At 46.5% G+C, this 27,029-nt stretch overlaps 1 protein-coding gene across 1 annotated transcript in view; it reads right to left on the bottom strand.

The window, feature by feature from the left end:
* Positions 1–27,029, bottom strand: part of ATP2A3 (ATPase sarcoplasmic/endoplasmic reticulum Ca2+ transporting 3) — a 244,389-nt gene that overhangs the window by 155,159 nt on the left and 62,201 nt on the right. Inside the window, exons 2-3 of the mRNA XM_030222465.1 lie at positions 25,626–25,643; positions 20,967–21,049 (exon numbers count right to left, since the gene is read on the bottom strand). Of these exons, the coding sequence (XP_030078325.1) occupies positions 20,967–21,049; positions 25,626–25,643 (101 nt within the window). The remainder of the gene's footprint in view (positions 1–20,966; positions 21,050–25,625; positions 25,644–27,029) is intronic.

Raw genomic sequence — 27,029 nt, 5'->3', positions numbered from 1 at the left:
ATTGGTACAATGCCGCCACGTCAACCACCAACCCGGAAGGGTAATTTTACGGATGGCGAGGTAGAGCTACTGGTCCAGGAGATCCAGCAACGCCACCAACATCTCTTTGCTCCCACAGGGCAGAGGCTGGCTGCAACGACCAAATAGAGGGAGTGGGAGGCAGTCCGTGACAGCGTCAATGCAGTCTTCCATTGTGCAAGGGACGTGGAGGACTGCAAGCGCAAGTGGCGCAAGCTCCGGAGGGATGTGAGGCGCAAGGCTGGTGGCCATCCCCCACCACATGATACTGCCAACCTCACCCCCCTGGAGCTGATGGTGCACTCCCTCCTACCCCAGGAGGGCATCCATGGAATTGGGGCCCTTGACACCTCTGCACAGGCTGAGGACTCAGGTAGGTTGACCATTCTTTATGAAGCTGCGCTTATGTGTTCCGCTGCACTAAACTGTGTTATACAAGTTGGGGCCAGGAGGTGGGGAGTGGGGTGAGCGGCAAGCGGGAGGGAGTTTCAGGCGGGTGTGGTAATATGTAGAATAAACGACCATCTTAATGCTGGTGTGCTGACTTTCTTATCTACCCCTACTCACTTGCTCTGTATCATTACTCTCTATCCCTACCGTACTCATTTACCTTCCCTCTTACTTGTCCTGTGTGTGCATCTTAACTACATTGTAAGGTCTCTTTGAGTAGTGGTGTGTCATAGGAGCACACTCTGTGGCTGCTGTGGGTGTTTCAACACCCCCAATATTGAGCAACTATCATGTAGGTGTCCAGGGTGGAGTTTTGTGCACTCGGCTTCACCCCCAATAACGCATAACAGTTCGCTCCTATGGGTGTATGTAGGGTACTACTGTGGCACTACTTTGGGACCCTTCCTTCCCTACTACTCCCTCCTATTTTCCCATCACCAAACCGTGCCTATTTCCTTCTATCACCTCTGTGCTCTACTGAGTGTGGGCCACATGCATGCAACTTAAGGAGTCTGTAATGGGGGTGATAATGCAGTTCTAGAGAGTCTAGCAAGTCCGTAGTAACAGAAGACATGCTGAAATGTCCTTCATTTTGACAAATATACAACAAACAGCTTGTCCACAAAGTTGTGAGCAGTGTCCTTCTCTTGGCTGGCCCTCCACCACCTCTACCCAGCTGGCTGTGGGGCTCTCTTTCACATCGCTGTCAATTCCTATCCTCCTCCTCCCCATCTCTTTGCTGGGTCAGCAGTTTGGGGGCCAATGTATATGAATGCTGAAAGACAAAAGTGGGTTATTTTCACCAACATTTGCTCACCCTTGTGCTATACAGGTGATGATTCTGAGGAGGCTGGCCCTAGTGGCCTGCAAGACCAACCAAGGCCTACAGCAGCACCACAGCCTCACCCTCCACCGCCTGCAGCAGCAGTACAGCCTCTACCACCACCACCACCACCTGCACCAGTACAGCCTCTACCACCACCACCACCACCACCTGCAGCTGACCCAGCAGTAGAGGCTCAACCTCCACCAGCACCACCAGCAGAGGCGGCACCTCCACCACTGGTTGACTCTGCTGATGAGTATGCCTATAGGGGGCCGGCTCCTCGTCACAGGCCATCCAGCCAACGGAGGCAACTGTTGCGGCTGGCCACTGAGTTGCTGAGACACAATGTGCGCCTGGAGGAGTACCGCCAGGACAAACTACAGCTGCAGAGGGAAGCACTGCAGGTGCAGCGGCAAGCCCTCCAGTGGCAGCGGGACGCCCACCAAGAGCTGCTCCAGGCGCACCGGGAAGCCCACCGAGAGGTGCTCCAGGCACAGCGGGAAGCCCACCAAGAGGTGCTGCAGCAACTCCAACAGCTGCAGCACACCATTGAAGGGCTGCGCCCTCCGGGCCCACCACCACCTACTCCAGCCGTGCTGCAGCAGCAAGACCTGCCCTGCACATCCTCCTCCAGTGGGCAGCAACCACCAGCCAAGAGGTGGGCGTTACGATCTGCCGCCTCTGCAGCACCCACCACCAAACCATCTCCCATTCTGGGTCCTGTGGCCAGGCTACACCCAACAAAGTGGCCAGATTTCCACTCCGTAGCCCAAGCCGAGGAGGAGGACAGTGGGAGCAGCACTGAGAGTGATGACGATACTCCCCCTGCAGCACCAACTGCACAGGAACTCCGTGGGAGGGGTAGGAGGGGACGGGGGAGGGGACGGGGAAAGTGATGTTATCACATGCTGGAGGGTGAGGGTGGGGGGGGGGGGGGGGGGGGGGGTGGGGGGGGGGGTTGAACACCTATGCACTTATGCAGTTATACACAATAAATGTGCACTTACTTTCACGCAAAACTTGTTTCAATGAGTCTTTGTCTTGCTCTTATGCCAAGCTGGTAAGCATTGAGGTCTGCTCTGTGGGCTGGGGGTGGAGGGGGCTTCTCTTCTTGCTCATCTGGGACCTCCTCTGGTGGCTGTGCCTCCTCTGGGAGAGGCTGTCCTCTGCGCTGAGCCAAATTGTGCAGCATGCAGCAGGCAACAAACATCTTGGCCACCTTTTCAGGGCTGTAGAGGAGCTCCCCTCCAGACCGGTCCAGACAGCGGAAGCGGTTTTTGACCATTCCAAATGTCCGCTCAATGATTCCCCGGGTGCTCCGATGTCTCCTGTTGTAAGTTTCTTGTGGGCCTGGTTGTGGATGCACCACGGGGGTCATGAGCCACGTCCTCTGCGGGTAGCCCCGGTCACCTTTGTTTGGAGAAAAGCAGAATGAGATAGATGAGTGTGTATTGCTTGGAGCAGGTACAGGAGGGGTGGGGAAGGGAGGATAAGGATAGTGGGTTGTGGAGTGAGGTGGAGGAAGCCAGGGCGGAGGGCTGCCCAGTGGAGGAGATATAGGTATGGGTCCATCCATGTTGAACTTACCTAGTAGCCATCCACCGGTGAACTCTCCTCGCTCAAATCTGCGGTAGATGCCCGAGTGCTGTAGGATGTATGCATCGTGGGTGGAACCGGGGAACCTGGCACACACGTCTAATATCTCCCCCTGGGCATCACACACAACTTGCATGTTCATGGAATGAAAAGCCTTCCTGTTTCTGTAGGTGGCTTCGTGTGCCCTGGGGGGTCTGAGGGCGACGTGTGTGCAATCAATCACACCTATGACTGAGGGGAATCTAGCAACAGCATAGAAGGCAGCCATGTTGGTGTGCAGGGCCTGGGGGGTGGTGGGGAAAGTGATGTAGTGAGAGGTGTGAGTTAGAAAGGCATGCAGGAACTGGGTGAGACAGTGTGAAATAGAAGCCTGGGTGAGCCCTGTGTTAGCAGCTAATACAGATTGAAAACTCCCAGTGGCCAGGACAGAGAGAGAGGAAGTGATTTTGAGATGGACAGGGATGGGGTTATTCCTACGGGTCTGGGCCTGAAGGAGGGGTTTCAGCTGCTCACAAAGCTGCACAATGGTGTCCCTATCAAACCTGAACCTTGTAAGACACTGCTGGTCAGTGAGTTGTAGGAAGGTGGTGCGGGGCCTATAGACTCGGGGCCGTGCATACGTCCTGCGGTGTGTGCCCTCTTCCTCTACCATGCCAGACACCAGTGCATTAAGTGCATCCATTTTCCCAGCAGTGCAAGTATTATTAGTAGTAGTAATAACACACGCACAACACACACGCCTCTCACTGCCAGCCACCACGCCCTCTTCCACTCACACAGGCAACACAGAGACAAACGGAGGTCAGGGAATACAATATACACGTGGGAACAGTGGTTATTGGAGAGGGATAGGGGGAGGGAGGGGAAGGGGAAGGTACTGATAGAGCAAGGAGTAGGAGTAGGGAAAGGTCAAACGGTCAGTCGGTCAGTCAGTCACAACAGAGGCAGGTCACACAGACGAACGTACCAGGTACTCAACACACTCAACTTTCTCTCTGCAACCAACAAATCAGCTCTCCCAACACCGATCTCGCCACTTTCCAACTCCACACAAGCGCTATTGGTCTAAAGACGTTTCCCCCTTGCTCTGGTCGCTTTTATTTGGGGTCCAACAAATGACGCCCATGCTCCCGCCCAACCAGATCCATTTCGCTATCCGTGATACGTTGTACACGACCAGGTCGTATCACCGCCCCTAACACGCCCCCGACACGCCCCTTATTTGGGCGTTTCTCTCTGACCGTACGAGCGACCCGGACGTACTGAATATTTTGTTTCCATTATACTGATTTAATTGTTTTTGTGAGATAAACGTCTATCTCCCGATTTGGGTCGCAATATAGGCATTTTTCTTTTTCAATTATAAGCAGGATAATGCACTATCTTTCCCAGACTTTGATAAAATAGTAATTACAGCATGAGATAAAGTATACGGTTGAGCACCTGAATGAACACCCTGGTTAGGAGGGGGGCAAGCAAAGGAGAGAAGATTTTGTAAAGCTCTGCAGGGAAACCATCTGACCTGCTGATTTGCCCAAGCTATTTCTGATTCTGTAATCTCAACATTTAATTGGTCCTTTTGGTCTGTAGAAAAACTTAAATGAATAGTACTTTGAAGGTAAGCTCATATCTCAGAATCCTCTGCCAGGAGCTCAGAAGAAAAAACAAAGGTCCCTGCAGCATCCCTAATTTGCATTATTTATTTAGATTTGCTTAAACCTTTTTCAGCAGTAGCTCAAGGTGAGTTGCATTGTGGAACACTGGGTATTTCCCTGTCCCTAGAGGGTTCACAATCTAAGTTTGTACCTGAGGCAATGGAGGGTTAAGTGACTTGCCCAAGATCACAAGGAGCAGCAGTGGGATTTGAACTGGGCACTAGGCCACTCCTCCACTGCCACAGATTGCCTTAATTGTGCGGCCAGCAGCTTATCTATCGTCCCTTCTTTAGCACAGTAGCGTTGGGCAACTTTTTAAAAATATAATCTTGCCACTCCATCTAAAAATTGTTACCTGCCTCCTACAATTTATAACAGTAGAAGCAGACTGTTCAGTTTGTGAAAGTTTGTGTGCTTGTTCTGCATTCTTAAGCTTTAAATACTCTGTTCATTTTGCTCTATTTGGTTCTTAAGCTGGAAACCATACTAAACAGACTGACCTTGAATTACAGCCTTTAAAGCTTCCCAAACTGTAAATGTGTCAACAGTCTCATTATCATTGAAGTGCAAGTACTCTGTAATCTGGAGCTTGTATATGTTGAACAAATTTGGCATGGGATAACACTTTAGTGTTCATACGCCATAGCTTAGACCCACAAATCCCAGAGGTTCTAAAATGCAGTTTCTGAACAGTGCATGTGCCCAGTTTAGAATATAGCTCGGGGGACACTAAAAAGTAATCAATTTTGGAATATGAATTAACTCCAGCTGCATTACAGGTGTAATCTCTGATAGTTGGAATTTGCATTCTCCATACATCAGTGGAAATGTTGTTTTACTAACTGAGCAAACTTAGGGGTCCTTTTACAAAGGTGCACTGAAAAATGGCTTGCGGTAGTGTAGGTGCGAGTTTTGGGCGCGCGCCAATCCATTTTTTAGTGCGCCTGTAAAAAGGAGAAATTAGGACTTACCTGATAATTTTCTTTCCATTAGTTCTTCACACTATTCCAGGATGAGTGGGTAGTTATGTCCATCAACCAGCAGGTGGAGATAGAAAATAAAGAACTGAGCTCCACTACATAGCTCCCTGCTAGCAGCCCAGCTCCTCAGTATCAGTCCTCAAGCAAGGAAGAAAGAACGCCCAATTAGCAGCAACCAACACATCCAGCCCCAAGAACCATTCGAAGACAAGGTCCCTGGAAAACAGGATACAAAGACCGTGCATAGATCCACCAATCAGGGTGTCGAACCACGGCAGGGCTCCTGCAATAGTGTGAAGAACTAATAAGTACATAAGTACATAAGTAGTGCCATACTGGGAAAGACCAAAGGTCCATCTAGCCCAGCATCCTGTCACCGACAGTGGCCAATCCAGGTCAAGGGCACCTGGCACGCTCCCCAAACGTAAAAACATTCCAGACAAGTTATACCTAAAAATGCGGAATTTTTCCAAGTCCATTTAATAGCGGTCTATGGACTTGTCCTTTAGGAATCTATCTAACCCCTTTTTAAACTCAGTCAAGCTAACCGCCCGTACCACGTTCTCCGGCAATGAATTCCAGAGTCTAATTACACGTTGGGTGAAGAAAAATTTTCTCCGATTCGTTTTAAATTTACCACACTGTAGCTTCAACTCATGCCCTCTAGTCCTAGTATTTTTGGATAGCGTGAACAGTCGCTTCACATCCACCCGATCCATTCCACTCATTATTTTATACACTTCTATCATATCTCCCCTCAGCCGTCTCTTCTCCAAGCTGAAAAGCCCTAGCCTTCTCAGCCTCTCTTCATAGGAAAGTCGTCCCATCCCCACTATCATTTTCGTCGCCCTTCGCTGTACCTTTTCCAATTCTACTATATCTTTTTTGAGATAATGGAAAGAAAATGATCAGGTAAGTCCTAATTTCTCCTTCCATTACGTTCATTCCCAATATTCCAGGACGAGTGGGATGTTCAAAAGCTATCCCTAAGAGGGTGGGAAGCCGAACCTGCCACAAGCAGAACTGACACCCCAAATGCAGCTGCTGCCTGCATGGCCCCTGCTTTACCATCATGCTACTGAAGGAAAGCAGAGAAGCCTTTGCCCGAGACGTAGTCACATGCCCAGGAGAGTGTGCCTTCCAACTCGAGGAGAACAACCTCCCAGAATACAGGCCGAGACCACGGCCACCTTCACCCACCAGGCAAAGGAAGCCTTGGATGCCATGAGACCCAACTGCTGTTTACCAAACTGCACAAAAGGTCTATACAAAAGGCGGAAGAGATCGGGAACCTTGAAAAAACACAGGAGAGCCCTGTGAAAGTCCAGAAGCCTGCAAGAGGCATATCGATGACTAAATAAAAAAAAAAAAACCAACAAAACACTCAGGCAAGAAGGATGGTACTGCCCGAAACAAGACCCTCGCCTCCAAAACAAAGACAGAGAAAGGGCCTAAGGAGCCTGAAGTTGCAAGAAGCAACAGGCCAACGGAAGGGCCCCAATAACACCGAGTTCTATGTGAGAACTATCAGGATCACCTAGTGACGGGGCACAAATGGAGAGTGCTGCAACACCCGAAGGACTAGCATAAAATCCCATTTGGAAAAGGCACGCGAAGGGCAGCGTAAGCGACCCACACCTCTCTGAAAATGAATCACAACCAGAAGATCCACTAAACAAGAGGTCTGCCAATTACCCTGAAAGCAAGCCAGGGCTGCCACTGGAACCCACTAGCCCTTGATACTCCCTCATGCAAAAATGCCAGGAAATGGCCCAGGGAGGAAGCAAAGTACTGGCAGGCGCCAAAGAAGAAGAGCACTTCCTAGCCTGCAGCAGGGAAGCAGGACTGAATCCAATAATCCTTCTTCCTCAGCCAAGCCCTTTCAAGGGCCAGGCTGTAAGACCAAAGGGAGAAGAATCCTCCATGACCACCAGGCCCTAACAGAAGAACCTCGAACCTGAGGGAATTGCAGTAGCTCCCCAACTAGGAGCTTCACGAGATCTGCATAGCACTGGAGCCGTGTCCAGGCTGGAGAACAGGAGCACTGTATTCCGAAGGTCTGCCACTCTCCCCCACTCACGGTCTAACTTCAGCACGGGGGAAGGCCTACAGGAGTCCCTCGCTCAGACACAAACACAGCAGGGTGTCCAGACCCAGAGAGTCCTCTTCCCTGTGACAGCTAAAGAACCAAGGAACCGTGACTTAGGAATAGGCCAAGAGAATTAAGCCCCATCGACACATCAGCAGATGTAACGGCTCGACCGACAGCGCCCAATCGCTGGAAGTTTGAGCATGCCTGCTAAGAAGGTCGGTCCCCATGTGAGGGACCCCTCAAAACAGCCAAAAGGCACAACAAGTGTCTCTCTGCCCCAGCCATTAACCAGCTGGGCTCCAGAGCCAGCAGACTGCTAGGAGTCCCCCCTACCTAGAAGAAGAGGCCAGTGCCATAGCAATGTCCAAAAAGGCCCAAACCAAAGCATTCCCAACAAAAAAGCCTCCACAGCTTAGCACACCGCTCACAGTTCCAGAGGATAGAGGGCCAATGCGCCTCTACTGGAAACCAAGAGCCGTGCCAGGGGACCCCAACAAAGGGCCCCCCCAGCCCAAGAAACTATCAACCGTAGACCCCACTTCCCAAGGCAGGAGCAGGGAGGGCCTCCCTAGGGTCAACAACTGGTGAAGCCGAAACCACCTCAGGTCTGTCCGACCGCCAGGGACAAAGAAGCCAGAGGCTGTAACCCTCTGAAATCAGAGACCAGGAGCTGAACAGGGCCCTATAAACTGGCCGCATCAGAGGGTAAGGTACCGCTTCCAGGGCTGCTGTCACAGAACCAAGGAGCTGCACAAAAATCCCAGGCTGGAAGCTGGGAACGAAGCAGAAGCGAAGAATCCAGTGCGCTAAGTTAAAGAACCGTCCATCTGTGAGAAGCACTCACGTTCACAGGGAATCAAAAAGAACACCTAGATGCTCCAAGTTGGTGTGCTGGTGCCAGCCGCCCCCACTGAAATTGAACATCCAAACCAGAAAAGAAAAAACAGGAGGCGAACCATTGTAGAAGGAGCCTCTACACAGGCTTGGAAAGAGGAGGCTCGGATTAGACAGCTGTCCAGTGCAGGAGGAAATGATACCTACATCACCGCAGAAAGACCACTACATGCACAACCTAGGAAAATGTCCCCGGGCCCATGAGGAGACCAAGAGGGGCATAATCGAACGGGGTGCCCAAGTTTTCCTGAGGGCATCCTCGTAGGATGTCCCCGTGAAGGGGCAGGGAAACCCGTATTATCGAAACAAGATGGGCGTCCATCTTTCGTTTCAATAATACGGTCGGGGACGCCCAAACCTCAATATTTAGGTCGACATTAGAGATGGTCGTCCCCAGTTTTCGGCCATAATGGAAACCGAGGACCCCCATCTCAAAAATGACCAAATCCAACTCATTTGGTCGTGGGAGGAGCCAGCATTAGTAGTGCACTGGTCCCCCTCACATGCCAGGACACCAACCAGGCACCCTAGGGGGGCACAGCAGTGGACTGATGCACTAACTGAACGGAAAAAGCCCTTCCCTTACCGATTCGGAAAGGAACGGGCATGCATGAAGGAAATCACATGCAAATAAGCTGTTCGCTGTTAGCTCATTTGCACACAATTTCTTTCCTAAGGAGGGGAAGCCAGTGCAGAGCAGCCAAGCGTTATGCGTAGTTGCTCTGCACATACCAAAGACGGCTTCATACACGCAGACAAGCTGCGTGTATAATAGCCATCTACAACCTTAAATAAATTGCCATCTACAATCTTAAAAAAACACAAGTTCAGGTGAAAACATCCAAATGCTCGTCAGGAATGTCTTTTTTTTTTTTTTAGTATGGGTGAAGGACGTCCAAGTGTTAGGCGCCCTTGCTATGCCTCTGTCCCTGCGACGGGCAGTTGAGGACATCCAAAATGTGGATGTTTCTTTGAGAAGGACATCCATGCCTTTGCTATGCCTCTGACACCCCCTTTATTTATTTATTTGGATTTTGGATCACAAGTAGCAGCAGTGGGATTTGAACCAGTCACCTCTGGATTGCAAGACCAGTGCTCTAACCACTAGGCCACTCTTCCACTCCACTCCCTTGAAATTTGGCCGTCCCTGGGGGGGAGGGGCAGTTCAGGATGTCTAAAATGTCTGAAAGAAGGACGCCCATGCCTTCGCTATGCCTCCGCTGACACACACACACCTCCCCCCCCCCCCCCCCCCCCCCCCCAGGGACCTGCATACTGCTGCGATGGATATTTGAGGCTGGCAAAAAAAGTTTTTAAAGTTGTTTTTTTCAGGGTGGGAGGGGGTTAGTCACCACGGGAAGCAGTTAGGGACGCCCAAAATCGGCTTTCGATTATGCTGATTTGGGCGACCCTGAGAGAAGGACGCCCATCTGCCGATTTGTGTCGAAAGATGGACGCCCTTCTCTTTCGAAAATAAGCCTGCAAATGGTCGGGACCGGAATTGGAAAAGAAATGCAGAAGCAGCCCGCAGAGGGGAAGGTAATTATGCCTCCCTGGTCTCAAGAGCAAAGACAACTCTCTCTCTCTGAACGCATGGAAGCACAGACCTCAGGGTCAACATCCGAAAAAGGACACCGGTGGATCCCTAGAGATCCTGATTGGGTTGCACTGCTCCCATCTTCCTGGGAACCCCAAAATAGGAGGAGAACCGACCAGACCACGCTCGGCGGGAGGGATGGGAACAATGGTCCGAAGGGCCAAGCAGCACCTCAACTGAGCTTCTGCTCTGAGCTGCCAGAGGCCCCCTGACAAGGAGACAATAAGAGGAGCTACCGGAGGGGAGAACTCCAACTGGAAGCTATCACCCAGAATAACCAGCACCAGAGCTGAGGAAAAGGTATACCATACATCCCGAAAGGCCTGAAGCGGCCCCCTGTAAGCCCGGAGAGACCATCTGGCCTGGCTACATTGGGATTGCCAGGAGACAGCAGTCACTCACTCTGTGCCCTGCCGGCTCTCCGTTCCCCAGAAGGAAGATTGTCGGGCCCGAAACTGAGCCCTCTGGCCAAAGGTCTGATGGCCAGCCCTATGCATGGAGCTGTCACAAAACAGGGCACCTGCTGAGCCCACAAGGCAAGCAGAGGAACAAGGAACATCTTCTGGAGGATGCTGGGGCCCGCTCACCCAGCTCCTGAACCAAATTTCTGAGGTCATTCCCAAAAACAAATGTGCCTCAAAATGGTAAGCTGACCACGCAGGCCTTTGAAGTGGCAACGGCCACTCATGCTATTTTCCAGTATGGTACTAACCCGACGGTAAACAGGCAGTGCCGCACGCTACCCAGTTACTGCTGGGTTAGCGTGGGAGCCCCTTAACACTACCTCAATGGGTGATGTTAAGTGCTCCCTCCCACATGGCCACGCGACAAGTGAAATTTTACCACATGGCCATACCAGTTTTTGGCCTTTTTACCCACTGCGGTAAAAAGGGCCGCAGCAAAGGGCCCCCGCCTCTAGTGCATCTTGGTAACTGGACCCCTTAGTTATCCGGATAACAGACTACTGCCACTATCCGGATAAGTTCCTTCACTGACCGCTAACTCAGCCACTGTCCGGATGGTGGTACTGAAGATCCGAATATTTTTTTTGACTGCCACAGCAAGAATTAAAAAAAAACAAAAAAACCACTGACTGCAGCAGCTGAATATTGAATGATTTAAACAATTATCAATATGGTTAATATATACCACAGAAACAGAAACGGAAATTCCCACAGTCACACCATAAGCTAAGAGATCATAAAATAAAAACCAACCACCACTCACAGGCCTCAGAATTCAGAGGCAAACAGCAAAGCATTCATTTAAAGGCTAGGCAGGGCTTCAAAAATCTCCGTATTACAGAAATTAATGTGTGCCTCAAGCATACTGGGGAGAGGCTGTCCATAAATGAAAACATTCTGGCCGATATTCAGCACTATTTAATGCTGGACAGCTAAATAGCATTCAGCCGGATAACCACTAATATTCAGCGGGAGATAGCCGGTTACCTCCACTGAACATTCAAACACTGGCCGGCTAAGTTTAGTGGCCGAATTGGACCATCTAAATAGCAGTCCTATCTTTGGCTGCTGTAAACTTAACCAACCAGTGCTGAATATTCACTTAGCCAATTAAGATTGAGGCAGGTAAAAAAAAATCTCAAATATCCAATGCCGGTCACCAAAAACGGTCAGACATTGAATATCCGGGGTCAGCGCCAATCGTGGCACTTCTGCAGGCTGCCTCCTGTGGTCTGAATAATCAGGCCCATTACACATATCATTTATTTTTAATATATAGACAGCAAGCTTCATGCATTTGCTGCTCTTCTACTACAAAACATCTTTACAACACAAAGCAGGGGCATAGCTACAGGGGGCCAAGGGGGCCTGGGCCCCTGAAAATTTCATTCGGGCTCCTGGTTTGGCTGGCAGGGGTCCCCAACCCCCGCCAGCCGAAGCCTTCTTCAGCGTTGGTCTCCGGCGCAGCCGCGTTCGCTGCCCTGCTCTTCTTTCTTCTTGCTCCTCCTGTGCACGCTGACGCTCCTTTACGTGAAACTGAGAAGGGAGCGTCAGCGTGCACAGGAGGAGCAAGAAGAAAGAAGAGCAGGGCAGCGAACGCGGCTGCGCCGGAGACCGGCGCTGAAGAAGGCTTCGGCTGGTGGGGGTTAGGGACCCGCGCCAGCAAAGGTATTTGTGAGGCGAGGTGAGGTGAGGCAAGGCAGACAGGCAGGCGGGCGAGAAGAGGCAGCAGCGGGGCGGCACTCAAAATGTGCCCCCAACCTCGGGCTCTGGCCCCCTCCCACTGTAAGGTCTGTCTACGCCCCTGCCACAAAGACAATAGAACCACTAAAAGGTAATATCAATTTCTCCTCCTGACCACAATATGGTATGTTTATTCCTCTGCACTCTCAGGGGCCAATGCAGAAAACTACCACAGGACTAACTACGCAGTTAGGTGCCGATGATCAAAAGTAAATGCAGACGCTAAAGGTCATTAGCGCTGTACTAGCACCTGCATTTACGAGCGCAGAACGATAAGAGGGGTCTAGCGCAGCAAACAACAAGCGCACCAGGCCTTAGTGCAGATTAGCATGCAAATGTAGTCAATGAGGTCATCTTGTATTCCTCCCAAATGATCAGAAAAGAGCGCCTGAAACAAAGGTGCCTTAGCGCTGTAAAAAAAAAAAAACACCAGGCGTAAGGGTGTTGGAAGAGAGGATTTCCCATGATTCTTTTGCTTCTCCCATGATTCTTTCTGCAAAGTCTACCAGTTTTGATTGCTTTTGGAAGCAGAAAGAAGCCCCTGCTAGCCCTTGAGCCCTGGTTGTGAGAAACAGCAGATCCGAACGTGAAGCACACATTGGCGTTCTTGTCCTGCATCTAAATTTAAAGCGGCCATGCTTTAAAAAAAAAAAATCAAAGCACATATTGGTGTATGTTACTTGCATCTAAACATAAGCATCCAGAAAATAAATTTAAAACGCTTATATTTAGGCTGCAGAAAACAGAAGCCAATGTGTGTTTACCAGGCGCATGCGCGCAGGAGCTGAGCTTACCGCTGAACTCTTCTGCGCATGCGCCAAGCACAATCCTCCCGCCGAACTCCCTAATGCTCAAAGCTATGAGCGCACCTCTATTTGCATCTCATTAGCTTTGAGCATTTAGGGCGTTGTTCTTCTGTGCTGTTCTGGTGGTATTTTTAGGGCGCTAGTCAAAATAGTGTCGCAGTTTTGATCATCCGTCCCTTTGTGAGGTTTGTACATGGGTTGTAAGTGCCAAAGCAATGTAGAGAGGGATTGAGCACCCGCGCAGAACACACGGCCACGCGCTGTATTAAAATCAATGCTAATGAGGACATTGAGTATTCTGCGGTAATTGAGAAAGGCCAAACAGAGAGGGTAAACAGCATACACAGAAAGTACACAAACAAAACAAAACAAAAAAAGCAGCACTGGGCCTTCAAGACTGAGACAACAGGAGTATTTTATTGATAAATCACCCGACACGAGCCGTGTTTCAGCGTCAAATGACGCCTGCCTCAGGGGTCGAGGTTCAACTGTAAAAAAATGTTTCTTCATGAGAAGAGAGCAAACACAGGAGTCCTTTGGTTTTGCGGCTGCACGTTGTGACAGCCTCTTTTGGCTTTAGAGTTTGTCTTTAACCCCCTCCATCGGAGGTTTTGGACAGATACAATTTGAATACTATTGATCACCGTATTACGGCTTTGGACAAACACAAATCTAACATCTTTTTACAGTTGAACCTCGACCCCTGAGGCAGGCGTCATTTGACGCTGAAACACGGGCTCGTGTCAGGTCATTTATCAATAAAATACTCCTGTTGTCTCAGTCTTGAAGGCCCAGTGCTGCTTTTTTTGTTTGTGTAATTGAGAAAGGTAAAAAGGAGCTGTGAAGCATAGTTGTGGTGAGAATTTTTTCACCAGGTCCAGGACAGCACACAAGGGTTCATGCAGAGGATTTCATGACTGCTGGTTTTGTCTCTTTTTGCAACCTGAAGGAGGCCCATGCAACGTTCAACAGCATACAGGACGTTATAGAGGTGTGTGTTGGAACAAAACTGAAATTGTGCATCTTCTGCGCCTAAGTATGAGCCTCGCAAAAATTACTTGCGCATAAATTTATGCGAGACTCATATTTAGATGCAGAAGAACAGGCATCAATGTGTGCTGACACTTGTGCTTTCTTTTGGACATGTGCATAAGAACCCACAGTATCTAGTTTTAAAGGACGGCACATTCATTTTCATGGGAATCTCCTTGTGGTGTTCCCCAAGGCTCTCCCGTCTCCCCACTTGTACATGAGCTCCTTCAGTCAACGTTTGTTGAAATCTGCTGAGCTCATGTTGTCCTATATAGACGATATTTTCTTATAAAATTAAAAGTTGTATAAATAGGATTAAAGAGTGTTCTGCTAAGGTTAAACTCAAACTTAATGCAGGAAAGACCAAGATATTATGGTTTCATTGTACTATTGACGTCATTTCTGTGTATTGCCGCTGAGGCGCTTCATAGTTAAATTCTTGAGTTTGAGGGAAGTCCCATTACCCGATTTTCTTTTGGTTTTATCAAGTGACAACTGAGGAAGATTAATTTGACCCCTGATGCAGGCTTTGATGCCGAAACACGGCCGTGTCGGGTCGTCAATTGATTACCAATAAAGTTTCTTGGATTTCCTCCACACTTGTCCTCACTTTTTTGTTTTCATTGGATTTAGCCAAAATTCCCCAGGTCATCTTGGGTGATGATGGATCCCAGTTCAAAGTAGAGTGAACCTCCAATGTTTCGGGAGTGATACTGGATTCATCTTTAACAATGGAGACACAGATTAATGGTTTAATTAGAAAAGGCCTATTTCAAGTTAAAACAGTTACGCACTTTTTAGAAGATCACTTTAAGATCATTGTACAACTAACTATTCTATTACTTTTAGATTATGGAAACTCATTATATTTGGGTCTGTCTTCCAAACAACTTTCTACAATTCAAATGAGTCAGAACTCATCCACTAGGCTTATCTTTCAGAAAACCTGGTTGGATCATATAAGTCCTTTGTCAGAAAGATTGCATTGGTTGCCTGTAAGGACTCGGGCCATTTTTAAGGCACTTTGTTTGGTATTTACGTTCTTGAAGGGTACTTGCCCTGAAGGTGGACTGTCCTAGATTTTAACGCAATCTCTAAAAGATGTAATTACTTACTGTTAGCTTTTCCTTCAACAAAAAATGTGCAGTTTAAAGCTGCTTTTTCTCAATCATATTTTTTTTCATAGCTGTTCATTATTGGAATAATCTTCCTTTTAAATTAGGCTCACTGGGGAGTTATCTTCTATTTCGCAAAGCCTTAAAAGCATAATTGTTTGTTAGGCCTAGGGGGGTTAATATTTGCTTTTTATTGTGTTATTTTCATGAAATTGTGCAATTCCTGATGTTTGTTGTCAGGCTTTTTTTTTTAAATGTTATATTGAACGTAACTTGCCTTGAACCTTATATTAAAGAGTTGGCGAGAGATAAGTCCCTCATAAAATAAGATATCATAAAAACCTTTCTGTGCATGCATCCCACACGCTCCCCCCCCCCCCCCCAATTATCTCTGAAGTTTCTGCACATAAAATTAGAATATATTTAACTTTCTGCATGGCACAGCTCGAGCGCATGCCCAGGCACAATCCTCCCACAGAAGTTCATAATGCTCAGTACTAACAATGCGCCTAAATTTGCATGTCATTAGCATTGAGCATTAGGGAGTTCCTTCCTTGCGCTGTTGTGGCGGTATTTCTCTGGCGCTGTTTGGTACAATGCCAGAGTTTTGAGCTTCTGGACCTACGTTAGGTATGCAAGTGGCACTATTCAATGACTTGCACGCCAGTTAGAAATTTGGGCAGGAAACGTTATAGGATCTGGCCATATGTACCATGTGGTTTCTTTTGGAGATTTTTAAAAACTCCTTTTGATTAATTTTTGTAATAAAGATAAGCCTTCACAAAATAAACTTGTGTAATCACGTGCGCTGTCAGCATGTTATGCCCCAGTTAAATGCAACTCAAAGGAGGATTACTTCAGAAAACTCGGCCTATCCCAGCCACTTCAAGTAAGAGGGTTTCACATTGGCGATTAAAGAAATGGAACCACTGCATCCCTGTTTTCAACTCAAATGAATTGTGAATGATGTTTCTTCCACAATCTTCCATCTCTATATTGCTTAGATGGAATTTCTGCACGTGCCGAAGCATTGAAACTTGAGGAGTAAGTTGTATTGCCAATTCTTTGCAAGCAGACTACAGCATTTTGGCTACAGCTTTTCCAAAAGATGTGTGTAGAGCATAGCACGTTTTGTGTATGCCCAAAAACTATTCAAAACACAGCCCAATTCAAGGCCACATTTACATGCCTAAGCAAATAAACTGATTTGTCTGGTCTACCTCATCTCTTAAGCCAAAAAGAATATTAGATTTGCAAATTTTAGAGACTTGTCCATAACCTCTAGTGTCTTTCTGTGTAGGGGACAGTATTAAGGTTTGGTGCTTTAACATACCCCCTCCATACCCATTTCTTTACAGCAAATATTTTTGTTTTCTGTTTATTGTTAAAAAGGAAAATCGCAGATGATATTGAGCTTTTGTGTCTGCCTTCTCTAGGAAGAGAACACACACATTCTAACTAGCCACAATTGCGTTTCTTCACACCCTACATGATTACCAAACCTTCCAAAGTGCAAAAGTCAAATCCCAGCCCCCAGAATGTAGTAGAGAGTGAAGCACAAAACTGTCCCATATACCAAAGAAATTTAGAAAACCACTTGATTCTGTTACCGGAGATGAACACTTGAAAAGTTGATTTTAGAACTGCCCATATTGCTGAAAAAAGTGGTCCCGACATTCAGTATGGTAGGTGCGGAGAAGCAGCCTAATGGTTAGTGCAGTGGCCTGAGAGCCAAGGGAACTGGGGTCAGTTCCCACTACCTTGTGACTCTGGGTAAGTCACTTAACCCTCCATTGACTCAGGTTCAAAATAAGCATCTGTATATACATATGCAAACCACTTTGTAACCACAAAAAGGCGGTATATCAAATCCCATCCCCTTTCACATACTTATACCCCCTAATTTATGTAGATATGTGCATACTTTTACTCAAAGAAAGTATTTCCACATCCTGCCCAACCCCCACTTCTCCCTACAGCACATGAAAGTTTGTGTGAAGTAGCACCTGCAAGGCAATTGTATACAGTGACACACCAGTTACTCATGTAAATCATTTGAATAATGACCTATACATGCATTTGTGTACTGTGGCAGAGACAGGGGGTCCCCGATTAGGGAGGGTAAGCTAAGAAGTTCCCCCTCTATAGAATTCCCAGAGCACTTAGAAAAGCTGTGTCAAAATAGCAGACTCTTTAAGTATAATGCTCAAAAGCAGGGAAGGGATACCTACAAATGGGAACTCAAAGGAATGAGAGGATTTTTCACCCTGGGGGAGGAATAGTAGGCACAATTCAGTTTACTCTTGGCCAATAAGAAACCTAGACAGAAGGGTACAATCAGAGAAAGGTAGGCTAAGAGGTAGAACTTTTAAGGGCAATCGTCCCTGGATAGAGGAGGAGGGGAAGAAGCTTCCAGCGGACACCGAGATGGTGTGGGACGTTAAGGAAGAAGAAGTACCAGTGGCTACTACTGAAAAGGCCAGCCAAGAGGACATGGAGATAGAAAAACTCACTTTGAAGTTTCAAAAAGGTTCAATTTTTTTTCTTTTTCTCTCCCTTTGGAAGGAAGGCCAGTTGGGGAGGTAACTGGCTGAGGAAGCAAGTGGGTGGTGGCCTTCCTCCCTTTTTGCTGCTTGTGCTCCCTGGGCAGGAAAAGGGTTTGAAAAAAGGAAACTTGGACTTTGTGATTTAAATTTTGTCTCCTTCTAGTTTCAAGATCATTACGGGATTACTATCCCACCCATCAAACTGGTATCTGAGCGGCTTCCATTCTAAAGGGGAGGAGAGAGATGGATACAGACAGACATTGAACTACTAGGACAAACCCATACATGAGGCAAAAGAGGGAGAACTACAATATCGTAAAGAAAAGTAATTGAGGGGGGGGAGGGAAAAACAGTGGGATGGGGAAAATGCTGCTGTCATACACTCCCTGGGGGAGGGAAAAACAGTGGGATGGGGAAAATGCTGCTGTCATACACTCCCTTTTGTTTTGAAAAGTGACTGACTGAAGAAAGCTCTGGTAAGCTCTGGATGTTTTGCTTTTTGTTTGCATTTTAAGGCACCTGGCTGAAAACTGTTAGAGAAGAGACATTACTGAATTTGCATAAGCTGGGAGAGGGCCTAATTTGCATATTTCTGTCATTCTATTGAACTGTTCTATCTATTGAAATGACTTGTGAGGATTTTGCATTTTTGTTTCCTTTTGGTAAAGACATTAAAGAGATCTCTAAGGAACTCCCGAGAATCATACTAGTTCTTTTCTACTTCTCTCTGACTGTATGAGCGGTCATGAAGGCAGACCTGAAATCCCTGGTGAATTGTTATAGGATGTCCTCCTTTTGCAGGTCCTTGGGGGTTGAATAACTGTGAGCCCTTCAGAGCAGGAGTGGTGAATGAGACTCCTGCAGACTGGCCTTCCAACCTGGCCCTCCCTGTCCTGGAAGGGGCAGTGTGACAGTACATACGCCAGAATCCCACCTAAATACCATTCTATAAATTCTATTCTACTAATATGTGCATCTCTTATATAGTGCACATTTTACAGGTAGGTGGAGTCTGGGCAGGGCTCATACTTACTTATAGAATATTATAAGTTAATGTTTAAATCCCCAGACCTTAGATGCATACATCCTAGCTCATTGGCTGGCATAAACACTTGTACCTAAATTATAGGCAAATACTTTCACTATTTCGCTAATATTTTATAAAGAAAAGAAGGCACCTATATTCCTTTACAAAATAGGTTCCTACTAGATGCATATCCTTTATTTACATATAGGATGAATAATTTTATAGAAGTCAGATTTTCATAGATAAAGAACTGTGTTACCAATGGAAATGGCTTTGAATTCACATTCTAGGGGGTCATTTTAGAAGGACTGCATGGCTTATGCACATGTAAATATCAGTAAAGGGACTACATACAAATGCCAATTTAGCAATGCATCTATTTACATATGCAGATGCTGCAAGATGCACAGATTTGAAGGGGGGCAGTTTGGATGCCAATACACATGTATTTTCCATTCTACAATAGGAATGCACCCATGTTTTCTTTTTTTAATTCCCCTTGTCAGCATTTAAATCTTCTCCCAGACAGGTGTGTCAGCTACCTGCTCATTTGAACTTGGGGTCTCCACTAGTGGTTAAAGGAGCAATTGTGACCATCTGTGAGAAAAAGTGACTAAACTCACCGGAAACAAAATTTGAGATTTTATGGATTCTGTTAGCGCAAACAATTTGTAATACAACAGTCCAAACCCTATCCTCTTATGTGAAAAAAAATGTTTTTAAGAAGTTATAGAAGATCAAACATATACCTTTTTCAGATTGCTTATGGACCCATGACATGAAAAATTGGCCATTCTCAACATTTTGGATCTGTTACTTTAGTCACCTTTTCCCAGAGATGATCACAATTGAGCTTTCCTCTATGTGTCCAACACCACTCAAAAATTCAGAAAGAAAAAAGTTATTTCACTCTGCTCCTAAATTGGCTTCTCTTGTATATGTAGTCTTATGATATCAGGCACAGCAAGCAGGAAGAACCTCTATGAAAAAGCAGTATGAGAGGAGAAAGTAGAGGCTGGTGAGTACCTTGTGAAATATTGGAAAAAAGTGAGTTACTCTTTTACGGATTCCTCTGCATTTACGGCCCCTTCTACAAAATGGTGGTAGCCCTACTGCTGCCTTGCCATGCACCAATGCAGCATTTCCACCTGGCTACAGCAGAAGCCTGGCACTAATGCCTGCCCCTAATGCGCATCATTTCTGGCATGTCGGATTTTTTAAAAGATTTTTTTGCGCCAGGGGCTTACCTAGTGGTAATTAAGAAGTGCTGCACACTGCCTAGTTACCACTGGGATGGCTCGGGAGCCAGGTGGAGGTAAGGGCTCCCCTGGAAAATGGCTGACCGGCAAATGTTTCACTTTCCGCACGGCCATTTCCATTTCCCTCCTAGAATTTCCTTTTTCCAGGTGGTGGTAAAAGAGCGCCTCAGTGCATGGCAAACCCAGTTGCTGATGCCACCGCAGGGCCAGAGTTTTTTCTTTTGGCTAAAAACTCCTTTAAGTAACTATTTCCTTTCTACCTATTTTAGAATGAGATTAGAGCAATTGGGATGACTTACATGGCATAATATTGTTTACTAGTAAAAAAAGGCCCGTTTCTGGAGCCAATGAAACGGGCGCTAGCAAGGCTTTCCTGTGGCCCCCCTCCACCCGTCGTCGATGTTGGTGAATTGCTCCGCCACCGCCCTCAACGTCATAACGTTTGACGCGAGGGCGGGGCCCAGAGACTGTGATTTTCGAGGCTTCAGAGCTTCGAACATACGAACCTTGGCTTCAGTGACGTCAGAAGCCAATAGAACGTTGAGGGTGAGTTTTATATATATAGATATTGTTAGTGGAAGGGTTTGCTTCTTCTTTATTTCTTGCATCCTTTTCTATTATATGGATTATAGAAATCTTCAGACTTACGTTTCTCTTAGATGATTAGCTTATTGATAAACATTGTGAATGTAGGTTTTCTTTTCTTGATTTGCTTATGTACATTTAGATGTTAAAATTCTATTTTAAAAAATCTGACTGCTGGAAAGTTATCCAGGCAAGCACTAGAATACATAAAAGGAAAGCAATGTGCCATAGTGAAATAGACAGACGACAAGTAACAGGCTGGAACCGTTTAGGATACTTACAAATGAAACCAGAGCTGCCAGGAGGAGAATTCGAACAAGCAGATCTTCAAACTGCTCCAGCACCAGCTCCCATAAGGACTTCCCTGAGGAAGAAATAAAAGCAGGGAGCCATCACCCACGCTGCGAGAGTCACATAACGCATCGCTTCATTTCTTCCAGCTCTCTGGATGTAATGTCATGGCAAGTTCTCAGCTAAAACGAGCACTAGAAAGGAGGGATGAAACCGCTGGCAACGAACAGGGGCTCTTAACTGAACTTTCACGAGCTGGTGATGGAGCACATATTAAACAGCGTCTGCAGTAAATTCAAATAACCCCCAGTGAGGTCAAAAACTTCCCTCTAACAAAGACAGTGAGATGAGGAGTGGCAATGAAGGTGCCAAAAATGACCATACATCACAGATTTTTAAAACCTAGTAGCAATATATAAATACAGCTTCTTATCATACTAATTCAGGATATTTCAAAGTCATGTATCTTTATAACTTGTAGCTTAGTATCTTCAAACCGTCTCGCACTGGTTTCCCCAGAACCTCAGTGATGTTAATCGCTACGATTTCAATTGCAGCGATATATACAACATCAAAATCTTCACTGGTTCTTTTACACCTAGCCTCCTCTTATAATTATCAAAACTTTTCCACTTACCTCATTTCGTCTTGCTTTATTGTCGGACCCAGGGGGACAGTTGTCCGACATGCACGTTTCGCCAGCAAACGTAACTTAATAGCCAAGCAAAGTTACGTTTGCTGAGCTGGCGCTAATAAAAATGCAGGGGGAATGTCCTCGAGACAGCCCAGGTTTGGGCGAAACGTGCATGTCGGACAACTGTCCCCCTGGGTCCGACAATAAAGCAAGACGAAATGAGGTAAGTGGAAAAGTTTTGATAATTATAAGAGGAGGCTAGGTGTAAAAGAACCAGTGAAGATTTTGATGTTGTATATATCGCTGCAATTGAAATCGTAGCGATTAACATCACTGAGGTTCTGGGGAAACCAGTGTGAGACGGTTTGAAGATACTAAGTTACAAGTTATAAAGATACATGACTTTGAAATATCCTGAATTAGTATGATAAGAAGCTGTATTTATATATTGCTACTGGGTTTTAAAGATCTGTGATGTATGGTGATTGAAGATCCAGTTTCAAAAGTATTAATCTGCCTCAATATTTAGTCACTGTGCCAAAAATGAGACATCACCTCTGATATAAGTCACTTCATGACAACTCCAGAGGACCTGCTAGGCACTAGGGGTGACCAATGCTCAAAAAACCACAAATCCCCAATTTCACTGGTAAGATTCCTAGCTGATACTCAGTAAAAACCAGGAAAATATACCCATGCAGACAAATCTAACAAATCTATATATTATATATTCAGAGGAGCGCCCTCAGAGATTCAAACACCCAAGTGGTAATCCATCCAGACCACTAACGGGTGACATAGCACTTCATTCATTGGGCCGCGCTCTCATTTGTGATATCAATGAATGAAGTGCTATGTCACCCGTTAGTGGTCTAGAGACTACCATGTGGGTATTTGAATCTCTGAGGGTGCTCCTCTTAATATATAATCTATATAATAATTGGTAACTCTGCTTCCCTGGATGGCTGAGTTCGTAACAGCATGCTGACGTCAGCTCGCCTCCAGCGTTCCCTTCCCTCTCAGTGTCCCGCCCTCGTGGAAAGACAAAATGGCGGGACACAGAGAGAAGGCAAAGGAAGGCTGGAAGTGACGCGAGCCCAGCCTGCCGCCGTTACGACCTGAGGTAAGATGAACGGCTTAAAGGCAGGGCGGCAGGAAGGACAGAGTCACTGGCCATGGGTGGGAGGGCAGGGGAGGGGAGGATCACTGGATATGGGAGGGGAGGGCAGGGCAGAGGGAATCACTGGACATGGAGGGGAGGCCAGAATTGCTGGACGGAGGGGAGGCCAGGGCAGAGGAGAATTGCTGGACATGGAGGGGAGGCCAGAATCGCGGGACATGGAGGGGAGGGCAGGGGAGAGAGGAGAAATCGCTTAGACGAGAGCCTTCCTAGGGCCTGTTTCATTTTTCACAAAACAGGCTTTGTTGCTTGTATATATATATATTTTTTTTTTTGTTTGTTTGTTTGTTAGATTTGTCTGCATGAGTACATTTTCCTGGTGTTTATTGAGGAACAAGGGATGTGCATTCGTTTGAAACTAACAAGTCCCATGTTGTTTTTACCCTAAAATGGGATAAAACCCCAAATTTGCAAGTGTGTGCACTCTTCTCTGATAGTACACACAAGTAGTAGTAGGCAGGACTGGCTCAGCCTGAATGGCGGAGAGGGCAAAACCTCCAAGTAATAGATGTGGCCTTTAATGTTAGCACAATGTTTTTTTTCTACTTTAATTTTTATTAACATTTTAATTCTTATCTTACAGCAAGTCACTTAACCCTCCATTGCTTTCAGGTACAAACTTAACCCTTGTTTACTAAGCCACGTGCTAATGCCGACATAGTCCGTTCACTTTGAATGGCTGTGTTGGCGTTGCCGCGCGGCTTAGTAAACTGGTGTGGGGGGGGGGGGGGGGTTAGATTATAAGTCCTCCAGGGACAAAATAATAACTACTGTACCTGAATGTACACTGCTTCAACTGCTATTGGGCTTGCAGGGGTATATAAGAAATCGAAATATAAAAATAAATCCTCTTATCCCACACAGGAAATATGAGGCTGAAGTGCAAGTACGTACGTTCCTTTACTAGGAAATGAATTTAAGGCAAAGTATTCTTTGAAAATTATGTTTTCAGTCAATGAACTAATCTGTGAACTTTGATGCCAGAAAATGCTGAGTTTAAAAAAGGTTTGTATAAGTTTCTGGAGGACAGGTTCACAAACTGTTAGTAGCTGGATACCCTTTGGGTGGGGGGAGGGGGGGTTAATTCTCTAAATGACACCAAAAATTAGGCAATGATAAAAACTGGCATTCAACGATATTCTATAAAGCAGGGGCGTAGTCAGACTTCGGCAGGAGGGGGGTCCAGAGCCCGAGGTGAGGGGGCACATTTTAGCCCCCCCACGGTGCCGCCGACCGCCGCCACCACCACCAACTTTGACCCCCCCCTGCCGACGACCCTCTCGACCCCCCCGACCGCCGCCAACCCTCCCCCGCCGTCGCCTACCTTTGCTGGCGGGGGACCCCAACCCCCGCCAGCCGAGGTCCTCTTCTTCTGGCGCAAGGCTTCATTCTGTTTCTGAGTCTGATGTCAGACTCAGAAACAGAACGAAGCCTTGCGCCGGTAGAAGAGGACCTCGGCTGGCAGGGGTTGGGGTCCCCCACCAGCTAAGGTAGGCGACGGTGGGTTGGGGTGTCGAGAGGGTCGTTGGCAGGGGGGTCCAGGGCCAAATTTATGGGGACCCAGACCCCCATGGTCCCACGTAGCTATGCCACTGCTATAAAGGGCACTCCAGGACGAGTATTCTTTATAGTGGCGAATTCTGCACTTAACCTTGGGCATGAGGACTTATGACCACTGAACCTGGCGTGGATCCCTGCTTTTCTGCAACATTGTGAACATCTTTTATGAATGTCCAACCCTCTCATGCCCCTCCCATTGCCACACCCCCTTTTGAGTTGCACGTGATCCAATTAAGGTGCCCAATGTTACAGAATAGTGCACAGCCGGATCAGCACCCAAATGATAAATTAGTGCTTTTCTTTTTTGACCCGAAACAGTTCTTGGACTTTATAGTGGCAAAAGAAGAATTGAGAGTCAAGGTTTAATTATTCACTGTATGGGTTGGCTGGTTGGTTTGTAGTGGAGGATGCGGTTTTCACTCAGATGATTAACTTTAAATTTACCTCTATGATTTTTCCTTTCTTGATTCTATTTTTCCTTTATTGTGGACAATTATTGTTAAGATATAAAGTTGCTCTTCATTTTCCTTGATATCATTACTGAGATTGTGTGTTATCACAGTGATAATTTTGTGATACATAAGATGAAAATTCTAAAAACAAAACGTAAAAATTACATAAACTGTGCCAATTAAGTGCTTGTTAACGCCAATAATTAAATCATTAGTGCCCATTAATCAACTTTGGGTGGCGCTGATCTGGGATCTGCAGCTTTTATAGAATCCAGGGGTTGGTGTCGCCACTTCATATATGAGGGATTGAGTGACATAAAATAAACTCCCCTATTAGGATTCACTGAATTCTTCCCAGCAGCGGCATATCCCTCAGCTTTGGGCTCAGGCATACCCCACAGTGGTGCACCCTTGGGGACACGAAGTCTTGCCAGCTTAAGATCTCCTTGAAGGCACCCAGAACTCCCTCCAGTGCAGCTCAATGGTTGACTGCAGCCTTCCTGTGCTGCCTGATGTGAAACTTCGAGTTGCACTGGAGGGGAGTTCAGAGTGCCTTCAAGGAGGTATTCAGCTGGTAGCTCAAATATTTAAAATGAGAAGTTGAGTTGAAGTGTTGGGGTGGGGGGGAGGTAAGTTGCAGGGAGGAGATTGTGCCCTCTGATTTTGCCTTAAGGTTCACCAAAATTTGACGTACGGCTATGCCACTTCTTCTAAGCAACTCCAACTCTATCGAAAAAAGGATATTACCTTGGGATCATCTCAGCATTGCATTTCTTATTTGAGAGGCTCCTAAAAAGAGAGAATTTAAAGGAGTCATCCTTACCTTCTTCAGCAGGCAGTTCTGTAGATTTTCAACCACATATGATGGCAACACAGCATGGAGAGAAAAGACAAAGGGCAGAGGTCAGGATACGGTGATGACAATCAGCTATGCAAGAAATACATTACTCATTCTCATTACTAATTAATCTGAAAAAAAAAAAAGATTTTACACCTTGACAAAATGATCCAAAGATGGGTCAACACAAAGTGACAGAAGCAATTATGTAGCTACACTTATGGGAAAACAATGCCTACATAAAATAAATGTAAACTGGTTTGGTTGTACCACAGGAAGGTGGTGTACCAAATCCAAGACCCTTTGCCCTTAATACATTTTTTGCCCTCCTGGATGTGATGGCTTTGGCCTGGCGTTTATTCTCAGGACAACTGTACCCTCAAAGGAAAATTCTGATGCCTTGGTTCATCACTCAGGAACCTCTATGCAATACCATAATCTATTCTTCTTTAGCATGCATGTATGCACCTTAATGCAATACCATTTGTAATTCTGTACCCGGAAATGGCAATCGCTATTATGACATAATGTAAGCCACATTGAGCCTGCAAATTGGTGGGAAAATGTGGGATACAAATGCTACAAATAAATAGTAACATAGTAGATGACGGCAGATAAAGACCTGCACGGTCCATCCAGTCTGCCCAACAAGATAAACTCATATGTATAACTTACCTTGATTTGTACCTGTCTTTTTCAGGGCACAGACCGTATAAGTCTGCCCAGCACCATCCCCTCTTCCCAACCACCAGCCCCGCCTCCCACCACCGGCTCTGGCACAGACCGTATAAGTCTGCCCAGCACCATCCCCTCTTCCCAATCACCAGCCCCGCCTCCCACCACCGGCTCTGGCACAGACCGTATAAGTCTGCCCACCACTATCTTCACCTCCCAACCACCAACCCCTCTTCCCCCCACCGGCTCCACCACCCAATTTCGGCTAAGTTTCTGAGGATCCATTCCTTCTGCACAGGATTCTGTAACAGTTGCTGTAACATTAGATTTGCAAATATGAAACATAGCATTACCCAAACATCACACCCCTAAAATGCAAACACTTGGACCGCTGACATTTTTTCTTCTGTGAAGAGCAATGTAAAACAATGTAGTCGACAACCATGTAACAATTTATGCACTTAAATGACAAGACATTTCCCTTTAGAAAATGTCTGACCATAAAGGCCCTAAAGTCTGTTGGAGGACAAATTCTCTGGGCTTTATTTTAAATTTAGTAGAGGGAGACAATGGGATTCTTCCTATCCCTCCTCCCCATGCAGAAAACTATTTATAGAGCTCAAATATATAAACCACTCTTTCATAAAGATGCTCAAAGTGCTGTCCAAGATTTAAATAAGCACATACGCAAACCCAACTGAGCCTCTGAAAAGC

Source organism: Microcaecilia unicolor, chromosome 13 (genome assembly GCF_901765095.1).
Source record: "Microcaecilia unicolor chromosome 13, aMicUni1.1, whole genome shotgun sequence".
NCBI lineage: Eukaryota > Metazoa > Chordata > Amphibia > Gymnophiona > Siphonopidae > Microcaecilia > Microcaecilia unicolor.
This window is presented reverse-complemented; position numbering and strand designations above follow the sequence as displayed.